Here is a 22,843-nt window from a genome sequence, read left to right on the forward strand (position 1 = left end):
TATTTGTACAATGTTTATTTGTAGGAAAACTGAAACCACAAAGATCTTTATATCGTCTTCAACCAGTGTTTGACATTGGCAGTGCAAGGTTTGCTGCAAAATAAATTCGTCATAAAGTGTATGTTTTCTGTGATTAATGGATACTTATATCATAGTCTATTTTAATTGACCAATAATTTCATCTATACTATAACAATTCAATTAAAAACACCAAACAACAAAACGAACACCACTCTTTAAATAACTGTGATGAATTATAAAACCAAGTCTCTGACACTTTGGCAGTTAGTATGAGTGAAAGAGCGACTAATGGGCTTTCACCAGACTCTCTGTAGGTTAAAAATAAAATAAAAGCCACATGCAGTCATGTGGATACTTTTGAAATGTGTTTCTAAAAACACACCAGACACAAACACATCAGGGTACCAGATTTCCCTGGCTGAAGAATTCTAGCTATAAACTATAAAACATAATCAGATATAATTTATTATCTCCACTGAGAACAGTTACCAATTATAATTAAATAATTTCAGTAGTTTTACAATATTCACACACACATGAAAACAACACCAAACAGCCACCAAACTTTAGGCTGAATAAATTAAACATACATTTTGCACACACCCTAATGCCTCTCCTTCATGGCTTTGACCAATAAAATGGCAGCTAAAAGAGCTACAAATAAAATATATTCTTCATTAAAAGTTATTTTACACTGACTCCTAGAAACTATGAACTGATATTCAAGCAAGTCCAATCACTTGGACTTCTAGTTTAACAATACAGGCCGACTCAAAGCCCATAAACCTATAGGGTTCAATTTTGTCATTTATACGTCAAAAATAAATACATCTGTGTGAAGGAGTATTTCAATGTTTCAATGAATATGCTGCTACATCCTATACAATTACAAAATGAGTGCACCTTTGATGAGGAGTCCTTGCTGTTCTCTAAAAATACAAATATACATCATGAGGAAAGGCTCTTTCCTCAGAAAATAAATCACTCTCTATGTGCAACAGTCCTCGGATCCAGGAACAAGGTTTGATTGTTGCAGGACAATCTACTGAATCTACTTTCACTCAAATTAATCAGAGCTACAGGATCAGCTACAGGAGAGTAAACCGAGAGGCTTGGACTACGTCCCATTCCCTCTAGAGAATGAGCTGTGGCTGTGTGTTAGTGAAGGGGACGGGTAGTTGTTCTCATGTGGGTGGGGGTCCGTTGGTGTAGAGGAGCATGGGGTAAAAGGATCGGGCAAAGTTGTTGGAAAGAGTGCAGCTGTAGTCGTCCTCTGAGAGAGGCACCAGACACGCTACAACCAGCAGCAGCAGGAAGAGGATGTGGAGGGGGAAAGCTGCTCGTAGGACACGATACAGGAACGGCCTCGCTGGGGACAACTCAGATTTGTCATCCCTGCAGAAAGACAGTTAGACAGTTATTGTTAGACAACATTTTTTAAACTACTGCTAAAATGTTTGGGTTTAGTAATATTTTTTTAAATAAACATTCAGGAAGGATGCATAAAATTGTATGTAAAAGTGACTAAGTAAATACTTAAAAAAAAAACCTATTTATTGATTAAAGAAGCCTAGTATTTTTTTACATTAATAAATATAATAATAATATTTATTATTAAAAAAATATATATTTATTATTATTAATAATACATGTTTCTTGACCACTATATTAAATATATTATATAAAATTATTTTTGAAAGATCACGTGACACTGAAAATAACTGGTGAAAATTCATCTTTGCCGTCACAGAAATAAAGTTTTAAAATATATCACAATGGTACAAAAATATTTTTAATTGTAATAATATTTAACATTATTATTATTATTTATTTTTTACTGTATCTTTGATCAGATAAATAATAGACAATAAATAATGACAATAAATAATAAATAATGAAAATAATAGACTTTTTATTATTATTTTTTTATTATAAAATCTTACCAACCCCAAACTTTATATATATATATATATATATATATATATATATATATATATATTTATAAAACAAAATTTTGTAACATTAATAATGTCTTTACTATAACTTTTGATCAATTTAAGACCTCTCTGGTGATTAAGTGTTAATCTTTAATTAACTTACTGAGTCCAAACTTTTGAACCTTTAACCTAAAATGAGGATGTTGATTAAAAAAAAGATCATCATGTTATTTATTAACCATGCATAATTCAATATGAGAAATTTATTAACTGTGGTTTGGGAAGGTCAGCATGAAGTATATATTGAATCTTTCGAGAGGTGAAAGTGGAGCAGATGTGTGAAAGTGAGAAGAACTAGAGTATGTGAGAAGTGTACTAGAATAAATCAACTTCAGCAGTGTCATACAAGATCGCAAAATCTCACGACTGAACACAGATGCAAAGTAACACCATCAGTATGTACCTGACACTCGCAGGAGATCCCCGAGTAACAGCCTGAGCTTCTGCGGCTTCCTAGAGAGATCAGAAAAATGACTCAGTGTTTGTTACCATCAAGTAATCATGATAAACACAGACTAGAGATTCTTTGAAAACCCTCATTCACTGTTACTTTCAAAACCAATCTCCTCAAGAGCAGCATTTGATGACAAAATGTATATTATGAAGTCAGAGCTTTGTAATTTCCTGTCTGCAGAGAGTGTTTCCTGCTGTACCTGCTGTTGTGTTGATGCTGTCCTGCCCACATTTGGACCAGCTGAGTCCTGCAATAGAACATAAAAGACCAAAACATCAGTGTGTGAGAGTGAAACCCGTCTGGCCTGCAGAGAAAGCTTGTGCTTGTGTGTGAAACTGAATGAAACGTACCAGTCTGCTTTGCAGCGTGTGCAGATCGTGTGCAATCTGTCTGATCAGCAGTCGTAACTTGTTGCTGATGACATGAACCTTCTCTTTGGCCTCCAGGGTGTCTTCTCCCTGGTCCTGTAGCAGGATCTGTGAGGAGATCTCCTGCAGGCAGTGCACTTCCCTCTCACGAGACTGTAAGTCCTGCTGAACAGCCTGTTATGGACAGATAACAACCCGTATATAAAAAAATATGAAGAAATTCTGTCCCAGAATTATCATATTTTTGTGGGGGCATTAATATATATTGTATATAACAGCACACAAGCAAGCTATTCTACCTTGAGCGTGTCTCGATGCTCTTGCAGGATGTTGAGGTCTGTGTTTTGGTCATGGATGTTGACCATGTAGCGCTGGCTTTCTGCTTTAGCTAACCACAGCAGCAGAGAGTGAAGAGTCTCGTGAAACTCCTGTGAGAAAGAAAATGAAATAAACAGATGGTCTTCATTCCATGGTGCTTGTGTGTTTGGTTTAGGCTTCACTATGTCATCTTTACAAAAGCCCTAAAGGAAGTTACAGGAAAAACAGCACATAATAATAGCTGCCTTTTTTTAATTAAATGATAATTACATTTTAATTGCATTTGATACAAGTCTGTCACGGTATGCTGCAGCTTTAAGAACAACGTGTACCCTATTTCAACAAACAACTAAAAAAACCAGCTTTGTGGTTTTATGGATTTGTATCTTGAAATAAAATCTAACCGACACAAAAAGTAACAAGTGCAAACCTGTGAAGGTACAGAGACATGAGCTTACTAAAAGCATATTGTGTTGCAGATCCAGAACAAAACAAAAAACACTCATGGTACTTTGTTATAATGTCTTAACTCTGGGAACAGTGTCACTTTTCGAGCTTGTTTTTGCTCACCTGACACTCCATGAGTGCTTGATGCAGTCTGTGTTCCCAGCTGTCCAGGGCCGCACAGGCATGTGCCCATTTCTGATTGGCTGACTCCAGATTTTCACGCAGTTCGTGTAGTTCAGTGCTGTCTCCGTGTTGGAAGCCCCGCCCACTAAGATTAACACCAATCATCACTGATTTGTAGCCGTTAAAAGTCCTCTGCATGTCCTTATAAAAAACAAGATGAGAAAATGAACCTATAAAGTATATGCCTAAATAATACACACTACCATTCAAATGTTTGTTCACCAAAGTTCAAAACAACATTTATAAAAAGAAAAGATTTAATCATTATAGAAGCATACAGTATATATGTACAGTGCTGTGTTAGTAAGATTTTTAATAAGTCTATTCTGCTCACTAAGGCTGCATGTATTTGAAAAAATATAACAATTTAAATGAACTGTTTTCTATTTGAATATACTTTTAAAAAAAATGTACGCAAGGCTGTATTTTCATCACTACTCCAGTCTTCAGTGTCACATACTGTATCTAATCTAATATGCTGATTTATTATCAATGTTGGAAGCAGTTGTGTTGGTCATATTTTTTAGAACCTGTGATACTTTTTTATTTCTGTGATCAGTTTTGCTTCACAGGAATAAATTATATTTTACAATATATTAACATTTAAAATTGCAATAATATTTCACAATATTGCTGTTTTTTTCTGTATTTTGATCAAATAAATGCAGCCTTGATGAGCAGAAGAAAGCATTGAAAATAGTACTGATCCCAAACTTTTGATTTTTAAAATATATAAATTATTTATAAAAATGCACTCTTATAAGTGCATTGTTTTATTAACCCTGTATCCAATTCTATCCCTCTCTAAATGTCTCTGTAAGTGAGTACCTTTAGTTTGTGGATATTGCTCTCCATGTCTCTGATGGTGATTTTTGGCTCTAGAGTTTGAAGCTTCTCTAGCTCAGGCATCACAGTGTCCAGCCATGCCATGACATCACTGAGGTCAGAGGTGAGTTTGTGCCACTGCTGAAGATCCTGTGGCACGCTGTACGTCTGCACCTGCAGGAGCTCCCATCGCTCGATCACACCTGACCCCACAGATCAGAGGGCAAAGGTCAGATATCACTGAAACTCAACTCGTGCATGGCCATTCCTGTAAAAGTATTACAAATAGCAATACCTGTCTTATCAGCCGCAGAGAGCACCGTCAAACCATGATCATCCAGTTGTTCTTCCTCGCTCAGAATCAGTTTCACTCGCTTTATACTGTCTATACTGCCAGCACACTCAGACATGAGCTTATCCTGGAGAGAAAGAGCAAATACAACACCAACTGTGTTTGTATGTGTGCGCCAATGCTAATGTGTGTTTAGTGAGTGTGATGCATGTGTGAGGACTCACATAGGCCTGTGGGTGGTAGTGGGCGCTGGGGTCAGTGGGTGAAGATGTGAGACTGCGTATGATCTCTCTGTTCACTCGCTTCCTGTCTGGCAAATCAGGAGAGTGCCACGGCTCCACCACTGACCTTCCCCCTAAACGAGAGACAGAGGGAGATATTTTAACTCCTTATATCACTTAAAACAAGCATGCACTAAGTCATCACTCAGTTGAACAACATGCTACAGAAAACAAAAAAAAAGAATAAATAAAACTGACGTGCATTAGGAAAAACATCTGTTTGAACATGTACTGCAACACATGCAGGAGAAGATTCTTGGCAAACATAAAAACAAGCATCATGGGATTTCAAGAACATGGGCAGCTGCTTGAGAGAGGAAGTTGTTAGGCAGTCAGGCAGTGAGAACAAGGCATAAAATGTCTATTATATTTAGAGATGAATGGAGGAAACATATGGTAAAACACGCATGTCATGTGCAGTGACAGTGCTGACAGGATGCAGCAGGCTGATGCCTACCGGACACAGCCTTCAGAGCTTTAGATGTAGCTTTAATAAATGACTGAGAGCTCTCAGTGACTTCTACATCTGCAACAGAAGAGTGGCAGACAGACAGTGATCTAGAGACAGAATAATCTAGACTCATAGAGAGTAATTTAACATACAGACAGAGATCTAGATACAGTATAACAGGGAGGCAGAAAACAAGATGTGCAGCACTATGTACACAACTAGAGCATTGAATAACAGCTCGAGATACAACAATCTTATTCATCATATGGATCATTCGATAATTGGGGTACATTTCACAACACTGAGAAATGCGAAAGCAACATGCTTTATCGACAAAAAGAGGTTTCTTCATCAGTGTAACATCATTAAAACGGCATTTTAAAATAACACTGAAAAAATAATTTTCAAAGTTCAAAATAAAAATGACTGGAGTTTTTCAAGAAAATACTATTTTAGTTTTTCTATACTGAAAAATTGCACTTTTACTGTAATTCAGTGTGTTTTTGTCCATTTCTCTATAATTGTCAGGTTTACACCATTTGGTGTTGTGCTTTTTAAATTTTTTTTTTAAATTTTTATAACTATATCAGCCATTTCTTAGTTGCAGGTGGTTGTACTTAGTAACATAGTTGACAGAAAGTTGCGGAAATAAATATTGCAAAAATATATGTATATATATATATATATATATATATATATATATATATATATATATATTTTTTTTTTTTTTTTTTTTTTTTTTTGTAAAGAAATCAAATATAATATGATAATACTGACTGACCTCAGAATTTTTAAAAAACTAAAAACTAAACCCAATGACAAATAAACGGACAACGGTCATTTAAGAGACATCAAGATAATTTCAAGAAATACAATATTATTTTTGTCAAGAAAAAAATACTAATTACTAATATAATATATAAAGAGATCTAGCTACATAATTTATACACTAATACAGCACTGGATAGTAAACACTCAAATAGATATTCAAATAACAGACAGAGATCTGGATTCTCTATAAACAAGCAGCAAAAAGAGCTTGACACTCGTACCTAAAAGAGCAGTAGATAAAGAGATCAACAGAGCGCCGGATTACAGATAGTGATAGATTTACTCTAACAGAGTTAGACTCTTAACTATCTGGGCATAACAGTGTCATGTAAGAGACGAAGAACTCTAGACAGACCTTAATAGTGCAACATATAGAAAAAACAGATATCTAGAAACACTAACAGAGCGGCTTAAAACCAGAAAGACAGATCTAGATAGAGCTGCAGAGACCAGTCTTTAAAGAGTTACCTGATAGGGCGCTGTAAAACGTCAACTCCTCGTCATCCTCTGGAGATGAGGATCCACCCACATCTACGGTGTGGTCCCACTCCAGTGGGATTGAATCCACACTGACGGGGGTCTCACGCCCTGAGCGCTCTAGAGCAGGTGGTATCAGCTGGGACACGGCCTGGCGTACTGTTAGTGAAACATCAGAACTCATCGCAGCCTCCTCTTCCTCCTCCCTCTCCCACACCCCGCCGAAATCAACCGAGTCCTGCCGTCCTGTGTCCCTGTCGGAGAACTCTCGGTCCTCCTCACGCACCTATGAGAAGAAAAAGGTAGGAAGGGTTAAAGTCAGTCCTCAGCCATGAGAGTATTGTTCAGTGTTTGTAAAATGAGTCTTTTCAAACTGACTGGGCGTCTGCTGATAAGACGGTGGTGGAATCGGGCGACTCTGCCAAATACTTCCTGGCAGTATGAGTGCAGCTCCTCTAGTTCATCTTCAATGAGTACGGCGTCCAGCGGAGCACTCTTCTGGATCAGGTTCTCTCCAAATACAATCAGAGCATCAATCTTATTTGTGTTTAGAGTGATCTCCTGCTGAAAAGCCTGCAAGTCAAATCACAAATTATTTTCCATTCTGAAGTCTCTAACCAGACTTTAATACATAAAATCAGAGTGTACCATACGTTTAGTTGACGCATCTTTTCATGGATATCGCTCTCCGAAAAATGCTCCACATTGGTGAGCTGAAGGTCCATTTCAGTCAGCCAGACCAGAATCCCCTCCCGTGTTCCCTCAAAGTCTTCACGTTGAGATGTGAAGTGCTGCACAGAGGAGAAGCATTTAGAGTTCAGAAACATTTTAGAAAATTGAAGTTAGCCCAAAAAAGGTGCACTTTGCTGTCATGGAAACGAAGAATTGAAGGTCAGAGATGCAATTACTTTTAACATTTTCACAGGTTTATTAGGTGCCATTTCCAAACCAGACACAATTTGGAAATTTAATGTAGAATAAAAAGCACTGTTCAAAACTATGGGCTTAATAATATTTTTTTTTTGTTTTAAAAAAAGTCTCTTATGCTCACAAAGTCTGCATGTATTTGATTAAAAACACATTAAAACACAGTAAAACTGTAATGCTGTGAAATATTATTAACTATTTTCTACTTTAGTTATATTTATTTCCGTGATAGCAAAGCTAAACTTTCAGGCTTCAGTCACATGGTGTTCAGAAATCATTGTAATATGTTAATTAGCTGCTCAAGAAACATTTCTTATTGATATAAACAGTTGTGCTGCTTGATATTTTAATTTAAACTTTCATACATATTTTCACGAATCTTTAATGAATAGAAAGTAAAAAAAATAAAAATAAAACAGCATTTATTTGAAATAGAAATCATTTGTAACATTAAAAATGTTGTATTATCTCCTTTCTGACTAAAAGAAAATAAATAAACACACACACACACACACACACACACACACACACACACACACACACACACACACACACACACACACACATATATATATATATATATATATATATATATATATACTGTATATATGACTTAAAAAAAAAAGTATGTCTCAGTTCTGACCTTTAACCTGCGGAGCACAGTGGCCACTCTCTTCTGTAACGTATCCCAGCGCTGGTTTCCCTCGTGCACCATCAACTTCAGTTTACTGGCACCGTCTGTCCGGTTCTCTCGTGCCAGACGTCGGTATTGTTTGTTCACCAGCTCCAGCTGTGTCAGGCGCTCATGGACCTGGCGCTGGAACGCCTGCATGCGAGTGTGTTTAAAAACAGTGTTAATAGTCCAAAATATTACGTCTAGACAATCAGAGATTTGAAAACCACTACACTCTTAAAAACAGGTTATTTATTGTCATTTATAGTTCCATGAAGAACTTTAAACATCCAATGGAACCTCTCCATTGCACAAAAGGTTCTTTATACTTGAAAAAAGGTTGTTTAGGTTATTAAAATGTTCTTTAAAAAACTGAAATGCTCTTTGGGGAACCAAAATTCATTTTCATTGGTGTCTCGGCGAAAACTCTCTTAAGAGTGTATTTCAGTTTTAATTTGAATCTGTATGAGAGTTCTGGTACTATTACTCAGATGATGAATAGGCTACCATGACTGGAAAAAACCCCTTAAACCGATTCAGACCTCAAATTTTTTGAGTTCCTCTTTAGCACAGGTGTAGAGAACATCTTTTGTGGCAGGGTTGGCCGCTGTACGTTCTGCTGTGTTCAGCCAGTCTTCAAAGCGTGAGTAGTCATCCAGGAACTTGCACCACAGACGCCATGTCTCCTCGATCCTGCAGCGGACAGTATTGAGCACAGTGGTTAGAGAAAAACAAAAACAAATGTGTGACATTATGAAACCAAACATGCTGATTTGGGTGTTTGTATTGACCTCATTCTCCTCTCCATAGACATGGCACATATGTTCCTCCAGCGGCGGTCCAGGCTGAGCGTAGTCTGCTGAATGGAGTCGTTCTCTCCATCACTGCCACAAGCGTCCGCATCATGCAGCAAAACATCACACAGGGTCAAAACTGACGCTACACCCTCTGTATGCTGTTCGATGTCTCTCTGCAAGTCCTAGTGGAGAACAACAATATCACACTCTAAAGGCCTGCTCAGACCAAGGACAGGAACTATGATGATAACTGTAAAGTTTCCATAATTAGTCATATTCTTTGAGAAGAGGAAAGTCTACACCACAACTATGAGGAGTAATATTATTGGAAGCTATTTCAAAATCCATCCTGCTTTAAAGAGCTTGAGCATTCTTGGTATGGATAGGCCTTAGGACTAACCTTGGCCTATTCCAAAATATATCGAACTAACAGTCGTTTAAGAAAGATGACATTGCGAAGACATCTCACCCTATAAAGCATTGGTGCTTAGAGAAATCGACCTCAAAACGCATTGTGCACTTTAAACATACGTATTAGTTATTGTGGTTTTGTTAATGAATGCACCTGTTACCTGATGTTCTGCTAGTTTGCGCTGGATCTCATCACAGTGGCAGATGCTGTAAATGATGGGTTTAGCCAGTTCACCCTCAACGCGGGAAAGCCAGGTACGGAGATTATTCATGTTCTTATCCAGCTGCTGCACTGTCACCAGCGTCTCCTTCAGCTTCCTCACCCTGAAATATAATCAGTCAGTCTTTCAATACTTGAATTTTTTTTTTGCTGGTATTCAATAGAACAGTTTTAAGTGGAGACAGGAAGCAGTAAGAGGGGAGACAGGAAAAGAATTGGGAAAAAGATCTTAAGCTGGGACAACTTTTGTGTGTATCACTTAACTGCATTTTGATTGGTTGGACATTTGCTTTCCTGTAAAATGTTAGTCAGTCAGTCATCATTTCTTCAATAGAGTGCAACAGTGTCTGTCCTGTTTTTTTGTGTCCTTTTTCCAATTAATTTGCCCCGTAGGGGTTTAAAAAAAGTGCAATTTCTGTAGTTAAAAAATCTTGAAATGTTAATATGATAAACGGTTTGTCTGTCTTTAGAGTTATCGCTGGAAAAATTCCTATGGAGACAATGAATGGGATTTTTACTATAGAAACCTAGAAGATATTGATATAGAAATGGATCCTTGCAATGAGTTTTGTTCTGTGTGGTGCATGAGGAACAGTTCACATAAAAAGCAACCATTTCTTGACCACTAGTGTCATTCCTATATCTAGCCTGCCAGCTGAGGTTTACAAAGACACAATTCAGGACAAAAGGCTTTTTATTAGAGTGTGCAGTCTGGAGTGTCCCACGTCTGGTCCTTCGGTCACAATCTTTTCAACCCAGACCAGAACACTCAGTGTTAGAACTATCTGAGCATGTAGATTGCTTTCAGGCCACTCTAAGAGTGACGTCATGTGACTAAGAGGATGGGGGCATTCCTTCAGAGTCATGTGACATTTCCAGTGGAGGTCCGACCAAAACAAACCGGAGTGCTGATGTGGAAGAAGTGACATCACACAACAACTCAACTGCACATGACAGCAATGCATCGAAGCATTTGCTGTGCCTATCGGAGTGTTTATTATTACAGCGACAAACACAAGCATTATTTGCATTTATCACATGCAAAATGAAGGGTAAACACACTTAAATAAAATAACAGATGCATTAAGTCACTCAGAATATTTGGTGCAATGGAATAAGGCAAGCTGCACTCTGCATCACATCAATATAAACAAAGCCTTAAAAGATGACAAGATTTAGAAACGTACTCTATAAATAAAGCATTAGTAATTGCATAATTGCATATTTCCAAATGCATACATTTAGCATTTTCTTCACATTCTGGTTTTGGTGCATATCTGTTTAGAATTGAGAACATGCACCATCTGCACATCACCAGAATGCACGTCCTCCCTAGAAACAAGTGTGTTTCCATGCAATGCAGAATCTGATCAGTCATGCACTGAAGCCACAGAACACAGACTGACAAAAGCACTGCCCATCCCCCTCTCACAAAACATGCATACATGAAAGCCCTGTGTCTGTGCAATTAGCAAGCACTTACTCGCAGACTGGCGAGGCTCCATGGCTCTCTCGTGTTAGTGTTAGCATGTCTGTCTCAATGGCTGTGGCTGATCTCACACGAGCTCGTCTCACAGACCGTGAATTGCCGTAATACATCACTCCCATATGGAAGCAGATTAGTACTCAATAATATTGCATGCAAAAAACACCATGCACATGTGTATCCCAATTTACATGCATGAAGTATCTGACAAATATGCATGACAATATTTTGTGAACGTGAACTGGTTTTTGTGAATATATATATATATATTTTTGTGTACACGTGAATAGGGATACGCATGTGTGCATCGTGTCTTTTGAGTGAATTATTACTGAGTCTAATCTGCTTCCATACTCCCACCCTCCTGACCCCCTCTCAAATTCAACCCCCCTCTCTCCCTCTCACTGAATGGCCAAGAGATATGTCATTTACAGTGGAGATGTAGGAGATGCGGATACTCCATGTTCCCTTCAATTTCTTCAACTGCATTACAAATAGGCTACAGCCGAAGTTTTAATTATTTAGGAACATTAGACTGTCATATTACATACACCATTTTTGGCTTTAGCAAGTATATTTTAGAGATGTGTTACAGGAATCTTGTAGAGACTGATATGCATTTTATCATGACAATCTGATACAGAAATCATATCTGACTTTTAAATGTAAAGCTAAATTGTCTTCATGTATCAAGCTTGATTGCAGACAGAGTTGGGGGTTATGCATTACATATAATGCAAGTTACCTGTTAGTAAAGTAACGCATTTAATTTACAAGAAAATAACTGAGCTACTTGTTTCAAATAAGTAATGCAAGTAACTTTGTTTTCCCTTCTATTCACTCACATCTGTCCTGTCCCCAATGTTGAGAGAAATTGGGAGTGAGAAAACAAAGAGCCACTTCCTTTAGTAAAAGTAATTTAACTTTTGGTGTGAAAGGGCCTTTACAGTTGCCCAAAATATAACTTTTGGGGTTTTTGTTATTAAAAATAAACAATTGAGCCCATCCAAGCATACTACAATTTTAGTTACTTTTTTATACAATACAGTAATGCTTAACTTCATATTGTAGGTAACACACAAAGGCAACCAAATCCTATTTATGTATCAAAAGTTAAACAAAATGAATTAATCGTATCCATTACATTCTCAATTTCAATTTCATTAGTTACCTTTAAGGACTGGCTGTATTAATTAACCAATTGAAACCAGCTAAAAAAAACAAACAAACAAATATAAATACGTAGAGGGCCAGAAACATTAAGCTATTTTTGAGAAAAACTCATTTTCAATGCATTATTTGTTTGTTATATGTGGCATTATGGATGTACAGTGCGAGCCTCAATGTGCAAAACTAGCGAGCAGGTTAGACAGGTTAGACAGCATCATGTACTTTTGAAAGTCATTTTCTTTCTCATGTGAGATTCTTGCCTAACCACAGTTAAGAAAACAGTGTAAAAATACATCAAAAGAATATGTGTACTGTATGTTTGTCTTTGAGTTCATAAGAGTTCAAACAGGGACTTCTGCATGTGTTATAGTCTTCTGTGGTCTGAGATAACGTCCATGGGCCAAAACTAATTAAATCCAAACCTATCCTGAACAGATTATTAAACCCAGAAGAACACGGTGCCATTTCTCTAAGCAACAAGTGGGGGAAATTCACTAATGATCAATGCAACTTAAAAGAACACATAGAAACAAAACATACTGAAAAACATCTTCAACACAGAAAACTCTAAACTAGCAACCACCTAGTAGAAACATGTTAAAACCCACTCAGAACAACTGAATACAGTAGAAGGAACAATTCCAAGTAAAAGTGCACTTCAAAAACCAAGATGATGCACTTAAAAAAAAAAAAAAAAAAAAAAAAAACAAGTGAAGTGTGAAATGTTGGACACTTCACACACTCAACAGCTTTCCTTACATAGTAGAAAGACAAAATAGCATAAAATTCATACACTTGATGGACAAGATACTACAGTTAATACATCATTTGGGACATGTTTTGCACAGACAAGTACCACTCATATAAAATTAATTTGTAGTACTTGTTTCAGGTTCAAATTTCTCTGACATGCTTAAATGGGTTCTCCAATCTAAAATGAAAATTTTGTCATTAATCACTTACTTCCATGTCATTCTTAATCCATAAAAGCGTTTTTCATCTTCGGAAAACAATTTAAGATATTTAGGACGAAAACCGGGAGGCTTGTGACTGTCACATAGACTGCCTAGTAAAATACACTGTCAAGGTCCAGAAAAGTATGAAAAGCATCTTCACAATAGTCCATCTGCCATCAGTGGTTCAACTGTAACATTATGATACTACAACAATACTTTTTGTAAGAGAAGAAAACAAAAATAATGACTTTATTCAACAAGTCGTCTCCTTTGTCTCTCCCTACCTCACTGTAGCACCATTTTGGAAAACACCTGCTGAACGCGAACTGTGTACACTATTCTGTGACACCCGGGACCCAAGGATGCGCTGTTTTCTTTAAAATTCAAAGCATAAAATCATGTAGAAAACGTATCCTTGTGGCACAGCTGACACAGAAAAGCACACTCAGTTTTCCAAAATGGCGCTACATTGATGCAGAGAGACACAGAGGAGAAGACTTGTTGAATACAATTTTTATTTTTGTTTTCTTCTCGTACAAAAAGTATTCTCGTCTCTTCATAAGCCTCCCGGATTTCATCTAAAATATCCTAAATTCGAAAAAAGTTTCGAAGATTAACAAAGCTTTTATGGGTTTGGAACGACACGGGGGTAAGTGATTTATTTATTTATTTTTATTTTTTTTGGGTGGAGTATCCCTTTAATTTCAAGCACTTTAGGTAAATGAGTTAAATAAAGATATATCTGGGCCACAGGGAACCACTTTGGTGGGCCTCACATAGGCAGAGCTGCTTGTCAAATTCTTTCAGTCTTTAGAAGAGAGTAATTCACGGGTGTTGGGAAGATTCAGAGCACACTTCAGCTCTCTGAAGGGTTTAATTCAATCGTCCCACTTCACGGTTAGTCAGTGTTCAATATCCATTCAGGACGATAGTCATGGTGTATAAAGATTGTCAAAACGTGGAATCTTATTTGTGAGGAGACAAAAACAACATGCACACACACAAACAGGAAATACTGTCACACACCCTAAAATAAGCTTATGGCCATACAAACACTTCCAGCTACAGGTGTCTAAACTTCTGAGTGGCAACTGGAAAAAAATTCCTCATACAAACACCCACAAAAGAGTCCTTAAAACAGGGAGTAAAACTTTTAATGAACTTTCCTGAATAGGAATCTTACGAGTGTGTTCAGAGGGGGTGTTTTCATCTGTCCCACATTGGTCCTTTGTCCAGCAATAGTGAGCAGGGTTTTGTAAGATACCAAGAGTTCAATAATACAATGGCTGCCATCATTTAGCAAATAGCAGAAGAGCAGAAGGACAGTGCTTTGATGCTGATTGGCCGAGGGACACAATAAGTGTAGAAAGAAGACTTATTGGACAGCGAGTGGGCACAAAGGCCTACGCTAGCAGACAGCATCGGCCACGTGTGCAGATGCTGTGAGGGTGAACTCTGCTGTGATTTTAGCTGACAAAAGAGTCGGACGTGTCTGTGTCAACTTCTGTAATCTTGTCTCAATCGCACACTCCCATTTGCAAGTTTGTGTGAGTGACACACAAATATATACACATAAACTTCCATTCAAAAAATAGAAAGTTCAAAAAGAACAGCGCGTTATGGAATATTATCAATCTTAGTGATCCCAAACTTTGTAAATATTACAAATGGAAATGTATACAGTATATTGACATATCTCTTCAGATGGTCTAAATACATATTAAAAATAATCTCTAAACACTTGATAATGACAATGAAAACAGTGACCAGCTGAGACAGGCCCAGGCATGCTGGAGTCATGCTTATGAACTTTGACCTCAGACACAGAGAAAACAAATGACTTCAACAGCATTATCGACACAGGCTTGACCCAGTACTACATAACACAGTGAATTTAAAGGAATAATTCAACAAATAGTACATGTAATGGACAGTCAGTTGGATCATGATCTCTGCCAGGGTGATTATGTATCATACGAAGGTGTTTATTTTTTAATAACAACCCTGTTGACTGCATGTGTTTTGGTTAAACTTGTGCTCATGGAGTCAGTGATTGATGGGAAGGAATATTGACAGGCGTAAAGCTCCAGCTCAAGGTGAGCGCCGACAAACAGGCAGATCTCGTGCCTGGTTACCTACTGATCCACAAAGCTACTTTTAGTGTCTACATGCACCTGCACAGCCAGTGTTAGCTCTAAAACCTTGACATTAGTGGCACAGAGCCAGAGTTAACATTCAGACTGCTTATAGACATTCAGGAATCTGCTTGGCTGGGAACTATGATAGAAATGTTTGTAGGAAGGCATAATTTGTATGTCCGCCTTTTTGCAAACCTGATTAAAACAAGAAAGCATGCAAGTAACGCAATAACACTACCAGTTTTTAAGAGAAGAGGATGCTTCAGGTAAAGAATGCTTTAAAGAACTTCTTCCCCTTATAACCTCAAAACCCTCTCTCTTAAGAGGCTTGTTTAAGCAACACAATTACATTAAATGACAAACCACCAGCTGATCCGCTTACTGTCACAAATGTTCCAGCTGTATTTCGAATTCTGAAGTTCTTCACTGACATCGATTGGTTCCAAGAAGAACTTTCAAAATCCATGGAAATTTCCACTACACCAAAGGTTCTTTCAATGATTGAAATGTGCCTTTTGATAAGAAAATAATGTTTCTTTTAATGTTTCCTGACAAAAAATAAATACAGATGCATTGAATGTACTTTATAATGATCCCAGAGATCCAGAACTGAAGACCGGAGAAAATGCAGAAAATAAAGGCAGACTTGGAGACAAGAAGTCAACAAGCTGGCCAGCATTGTATCATGAAGCTACAAACACCATCTGTCTAATCAAAGAGCTGTCAGTCAAACGAAGAGCAGGACAAACCAACCTCCTCCATACGCTTCATCCACCCTGACACCGCCCATCTAGACTGATGCCACGTGATTGCCTACATTTCAGTCTCTCTCTCTCTTGGAGTTTCTGACTTAGGGGAGCTAATGTTTATGCTGCATTGAATATGACAAACTGCACTTCCTGTCTGTTAAATAAAGTGTGACTGAGATTAATTGGATCAATGTCAGATTAACATCATTGTGCTTTATGATGTACTTTGAAAGCAGTTCATATCCCATGACCCAAACACTTTTAAAAAGCCAAAGTTCTCAAGTTACTTGTGCATCAAAGTTATATGGACACATTCTAGCAGTATTTATAATAAAGGAGTGTTATGTACTGCATCTGATTTGCTGTATTTCAGCATGACCATGCTCAGGATCACTCTATGGTCTTACCTGGCTTCGATGTGATCAAACAGATGCTGCCAGCGGTCGTTGATGTCCTTGATCTTGTCATTGATTTCTGTTTCTTTGGTCTTGTTGCTAGCAGTGATGAGTTGTTCTCCCAGCTGTTTCAGATGTGTCTTATTCTCACTAAAGAGGTTGATCTCCTCCATACAGTCCTGAAGAGAGTCAATATTTGAGTGTAAGTGTGTGAGGAAAGTAATGATTAATATTTTGAGTCACACTCTTGTTGCTTGTTTGCTTACAACATTAGGTGAAACAGGACATATACGAGGAAATGAAAGAAAATAAATGTGTACAGTGTATCTGAGCTGGTTATCGAAGCTTTGTCTCACCTTCTTGAGTTTCTCCACCATTTCCTCAATGCTCAGCTCAGCACTGTGTGCTACCTTGTTTTCCATCTGTGTCAGCCATTCACACAGCTCCCGATTCTTCTCATTGAAAATGATCCAGGCATTCAGTCGATCAGCAATCTCCTGCTTACGAAGAGACACCTACAGAGAGAGAGAAAGAGAGAGAGAGAGAGACATACAATACATAAGAGATATGACAGCAGTGCAGCTCACACAGACAGGGAATCTCACTAAACCTGTCAAAAAGATGTGCAGACCATATTTCTCACTAAAATCAAAAGAAATTTTTCTTATTTTTTTGGCATTTTTGCTATTAAGAATACAACCAAAATCTGAGAACCACAACTTTGTAAATTAAAAAAATAAATAAATACAAATAATAAAATGTTAAATAAATGTTGTACTGCCTTGATACTGATTTTAAAAACTGTGTATTACAGCAATTGTGACTGCATTAAATTTAATGAATCAACACTGAGAATACATGGAATTACAATGTGTATATATATCTTATAGTATGATATAGTTTGTGACACCTGAACACAATCAATTAATAAAATTAGTCTCAGTTTATGTGAACTCAGAATTTAACTTAATAAATTTAATTTGAAGAGACTCATAATATACACAGAGGCTCATAATGGGGAAAATAAAAAATAAATTCTGTTATCTTTTCAAGTTAATGACCAGGCAGGGTATAATCCAATTTTGTTAAAAAGCACCCATCTATGTGTTTAAAGATCTCTAGCCAAAACATCTTTATGAACCTTGTCACTAGAAAGTTTTAAAATCCTGAAAACTCAACAGCTGCCACACGTGGACCTCACTGTTACCAGGCAACACCTCCACACCCCCACAGACACACTCACACACTCACACTCCTGTGTGTGACAGACACACACTGGGAGTGATTTCCAAAACAAAGAGCTAAAGACTCCTGCTTCTATTCACTTCTGTGTGTCTTTTCTCTGTGTCCTCCACTCTCTACCATCTGCTCTCTTGTTCCTGTGTCGAAGACCCCCACTCTCCTTAAAACTCACACCGGACCCGCAAAACATGACCCCGGGACACTCCAGCTGATTGAACCAGAACCATATTCATTAAAAACAGCAGCAAGACCCTAATATGAGTAATGCACAGGCTCTAAAAGCAAATCAATACTTGGTCACCAGAACAACATACATCAAGGATCTTCACAGGAACAATGACTCCAGCCGAATCAATGAAGACTGACGAGAAAACATCAAACATATCTGTGTTTTGGGGTAGCTATGGTGTGCTAAAATAGATGAAATCCCTCTGAGCATGTCGTCTGTGTATGTAGTCTTATTTAGCAGTAGCTGGAGACAAAACTTATATACAAAGTCTACAAAGTTTAAATATAACAAAACACACCTTACAATTTAGTATAAGGACCCATTCTCACTATTAACTAGCTGCTTATAGCATGCCTATAAATAACATAATGACTGTTTATTAGTACTTATAAAGCACATTCTGCATGACCATATTCTACATTCGAGATGGTAAAAGGGAGGCAAAAGACATAGTTCATGGTTTTTTAACAGCAAAAATTTGACCTTAAAAAAACTGTGACCCGTTCTCCAAAGTAACATGTTTAATAAATGAAAGAATTAAAAAAAAAAAAAAAAAAATTAATGCTTAATAATTTAGATATATAAATAGTTTTAATAAAAGCTAATAATATATTTTACTGTTAAATACTGTTCAACTTCTCACACACTAAAGTTTATCAGTAAGCTTAACGACTTTCATGATTCATGTAGTTTTTATATTTGCTCTGATTCCTCCTAGTTCATCTAAATGTCTAAAAAATAAAATACATAAAGTCTGTGCTGTGTCTGCTCGTTTAACATATTTGTGAGTCTTACTTTGAGGCAGAGCTCTTCCCACTGGCTGTGCAGATGGTCCACTTGCTCCTGCAGGAGGAGGACGTCATCGGTGAGGATGTACTGGGACAGGTCCGTCTTCATGGTGCTGAGCTCGGAAAGACTGACGGCCCAGTCCTCTAAACAATCCTGAACCTCCTGCATAACATAACACACCAGCGTCACACACACTCACAGAAAACACTGCTACACGTCCAAGCTCTGACTCATGCAATCTCTCTCTCTTTTACCCAGTGCCCCAACGAGATTAAAGCCCATGGGACAAAGAGGGAGGGCAGGAGAGAAAAATAGAGGGAGGGAGGGGATCACAGCTGAATAAGCCTATAGCAGGGAGGAAGGGAAATCCTAAGTGTCATGCAACAAACAAAAGCTATTATGTATGATTTTAGGACAAGCTTTTAACTTTACCAAACACCATAACTTTTGAGGTGTGTTCTGAGTACAGTATTTATTTTGGTTATGTTGCTCTTTTAGAAAAAGTAGGCAATGCTTTACCCCAAGTCAAATTTCAGGTGTATTGTTCCTGTTGTATGTCAGTCAACAGTATATGACGCAGTTCACCTTTTAGAGTTAGTGTACCTTCACAAGGAGGCGTTCCTCTTCCATCTCCTCCTGCTGATCTGGGATCGACTGCTTCAGTCTGACTCGTACCTCATCCAGGAGCTGCGCCTGATCAGCTAGTCTGGTCTCACAGGTCTCCCATTTCTGCAAAATAAATTTAAAAACATATAAATTGAAGCTCCTATAATGCTCTAGCATGATTTTTTTTAATAATAGCTTACATAAGCCTTTTTAAATAGGGGGATGCAGTTATCATTAGTCAGTAAAAGCATACATAATGCATAAAAAACAAAGAGAGCTTATATGTGAGGGTAGATTGGTAGACACAAACATATGGACATGTGTGTAGACTTCCGTTGTGGAAGGTCAGTGTGCACTACATTAAACCAATGTCTCAGCTCAGAAACAAATGAAAAGTTAAGGTACAACTAGGGGCAAAGAAAACACACATGCATGCACAAATACACACCAGTGTGGGGTTATCACAACAACACACACGCATCTACACGCTAATACTCTACACACATATCACATTTACAGTATAATACAAGTAAAACCATATTATAATCACACATACTGCACAGAGGAAACTCCCAAGAATATTGCAAATTGTTGCAGTGCACTGGCATTTATTTTATGAGGTGTTGCTTGAGAAATGAAGACAGACAAAGTACTGTGAGAGAGAGAGAGAGAGAGACAGGCTCTCAGAAAGGCTGAGACAGACAGAGAGAGCTGTAAATCCCTAGACAGGCTTTACTATAAACCCTTTAGCACAGGACAAGTGCATACACTCATGAACACACACACACACACACACACACACACACACACACGTTTGTTTTTTGTGAAAAGTGTGGACATCCCATAGGTGTAATGGTTTTTATACTTTACAAACTGTATATTCTATGACTCTCACAGGAAACTTTGTGCATTTTTACTTTCTCAAAAAAACTCATTCTGTATTATTTATAAGCGTTTTGAAAAATGGGGACATGAGTTATGTCCTCATAAGTCACCCTCTCCTTGTAATACCTGTGTCATACTCATGTCATTATACAGAGTTGAGTCTTGATATGTCACAAAAACGAGAGCACACGTCTGGTTCACTATTCCTTGTAGGGTCTCTCCATAGGCATTTTTATACTCTACAAACTGTATTTTTCTGTCGCCCTACACCAACTCTAAATCTAAACCTAATCTTCACACTAAACTTTCTGCATTTTTACAATCTCAAAAAAACTCATTCTGTATGATTTATAAGCTTTTGTTCCCATTGGGGACCTCAATTTAGGTCACCACGGTGACACAAGTCCCCATGAGTTGATGTGTATTCAGGTTTAAGTCTCCACCAGTGTAGAAAAACCTGTAGACACACACACACACACACACACACACTGGTTTCCTTGTTTTATGGGGACATTCCATAGACAATGTTTTTTCTACTGTACAAACTACATTTTATATCCCCTAACCCTACCTTGCATAAACCTAAAACTTAAGCATTTTTATATTTTCAAAACACTTCATTCTATATGATTCCTAAGCTTGTTTCCTCATGGGGACCTAAAAAATGTCGCCACAAGACAGACAGACCTGCATGAAGACTTTCCAGGTCAGTAACACTTGATATTAATATTATTGTGCTTGTATGTTTGTGTGTTAGTGTGTGCAAAGATCTGATCTGGATTAGTCCAGCTGTGGAATCAGAGGGAATGTAGGTCAAACTCAGCTGGACTCATACCAGCAGAAAACCACAATAATACAGAATCTCCCTATTCTACACACACAATCCAACATTTAGTGTTGTCCTGCATCATTCTAGGATGGGAGTATATAATGGCAGAGTTTATTCCTGGTGAAGTTTTAGACAGGTCCATGCACGGACAGACAGTTAATAGTGTTTGTTCTCTGAAGCATCTCCGAACAGGTGTTCATAAGATTGACAATCCATAACCAGCTGAATACTAAGCAGCTATTTCTTATATAATAAAAAAATCATAAAATTCCAAGGGCAGATTTCACTTTGCAGTAGCCTGTTTTGTTATATAAACTTTACCCTCATAAATGCTGATATCCAGATATGTAAAAAAACAAAAACAACAAACACTTTTTTTTTTTTAAATAAAGAATTCACTCACAAAAAATTTCTATGATAAAATATTTTACAGCTGAGAATTAAACATTTTTACATATATATACTGTATATAATTTTTTCTGGACATTTCCCTGACTTTTTAACAATTAATTTCCCTGGTTTAGAAGTGACAAATTTAAAGTAAAATAAGTTTTATGGGATGTTTTAATGCTTCTATGATAACGAGAATCCTGTTTTAGAAAAAAGCCTAATGCACTCACACAGCTTTATGGATTTCCCGCGTGACCTTTGACTTTCAACATAAGGAAAAGGATAGATATTGTGACATTATAATCATTATCACAAGCTTACCTTTTAAATGCAACAGAGCTAAGCCATAAAACACAAGAGTTAGTGCATTCAAAGGTCCCGTTTCAAACCCGAACAATCCATCTTACCTTTATGATGTCAGACGTGAGAGTCTTTCTCTTTCCCAGCATGCACTGGCACTGCTCCCAGTCCTCCTGCAGGGCTGCCAGGTCTGTCTGCAGCTGCATCTGCGTCTGTGTGTCACTCACTGAGAATAGCTGCCTGCCTACCTCCATCACACACAGATATGCAGAGACTGACCTTTGAAACAACAGCTCTGTTTGCTTTACAGGGACAGAGAAAGAGAGAGAGCAAGAGGAGGGAGAGAGTGAAGGGGACAGACAAAAAAGAGGGAGAAATGGTGAAAAAACAAAACTCATGCTAGGTGTCAATAGATAAAAATATAAAGTGTAAATACAGAAAAGAAAAATCAGTAATTTCCCTTATTAATAAAATTTCCCTTATTAATAAAAAAAAATAAGAAAATAGATTCATAATTTATAAGAAATATTTCCAGGGCACTGTATTTGACGCATTATATTTGAAAATATAAAATGGATTTAAATGTATATGCAATTATTTTATGTGTGTTTTTAAAAGTTTGGGATATATTTGCATTTTTATTCAGCAAAATTCTAAATGGCAGTAAAAACACATTACCATATTAGGCTATTGTTTAAAAAACAAA

The 22,843-nt window shown here is 37.3% G+C and overlaps 1 protein-coding gene across 19 annotated transcripts in view; it reads right to left on the bottom strand.

The window, feature by feature from the left end:
- Window position 1: 1 nt before the first annotated feature.
- syne2b (spectrin repeat containing, nuclear envelope 2b) overlaps window positions 2-22,843 on the bottom strand; it is a 92,126-nt gene continuing 69,284 nt past the window's right edge. For 18 of the 19 annotated variants that reach the window (XM_026223696.1, XM_026223703.1, XM_026223700.1 and 15 more), the window contains 22 exons: window positions 22,245-22,439; window positions 19,731-19,856; window positions 19,134-19,289; window positions 17,224-17,382; window positions 16,880-17,046; window positions 9,915-10,077; window positions 9,337-9,524; window positions 9,088-9,238; window positions 8,516-8,698; window positions 7,599-7,736; window positions 7,324-7,518; window positions 6,937-7,231; window positions 5,644-5,712; window positions 5,130-5,260; window positions 4,909-5,032; window positions 4,617-4,816; window positions 3,729-3,929; window positions 3,140-3,268; window positions 2,823-3,014; window positions 2,672-2,719; window positions 2,422-2,471; window positions 2-1,416 (listed from right to left, as the gene is read on the bottom strand). In XM_026223696.1, the coding sequence (XP_026079481.1) occupies window positions 1,206-1,416; window positions 2,422-2,471; window positions 2,672-2,719; window positions 2,823-3,014; window positions 3,140-3,268; window positions 3,729-3,929; window positions 4,617-4,816; window positions 4,909-5,032; window positions 5,130-5,260; window positions 5,644-5,712; window positions 6,937-7,231; window positions 7,324-7,518; window positions 7,599-7,736; window positions 8,516-8,698; window positions 9,088-9,238; window positions 9,337-9,524; window positions 9,915-10,077; window positions 16,880-17,046; window positions 17,224-17,382; window positions 19,134-19,289; window positions 19,731-19,856; window positions 22,245-22,439 (3,471 nt within the window). In that variant the 3' untranslated portion in view covers window positions 2-1,205. The remainder of the gene's footprint in view (window positions 1,417-2,421; window positions 2,472-2,671; window positions 2,720-2,822; window positions 3,015-3,139; window positions 3,269-3,728; window positions 3,930-4,616; window positions 4,817-4,908; window positions 5,033-5,129; window positions 5,261-5,643; window positions 5,713-6,936; window positions 7,232-7,323; window positions 7,519-7,598; window positions 7,737-8,515; window positions 8,699-9,087; window positions 9,239-9,336; window positions 9,525-9,914; window positions 10,078-16,879; window positions 17,047-17,223; window positions 17,383-19,133; window positions 19,290-19,730; window positions 19,857-22,244; window positions 22,440-22,843) is intronic. The other variant, XM_026223688.1, reaches the window with a different exon arrangement.

The sequence above is a fragment of the Carassius auratus genome, chromosome 38 (genome assembly GCF_003368295.1).
Source record: "Carassius auratus strain Wakin chromosome 38, ASM336829v1, whole genome shotgun sequence".
NCBI classification, from domain to species: Eukaryota; Metazoa; Chordata; class Actinopteri; order Cypriniformes; family Cyprinidae; genus Carassius; species Carassius auratus.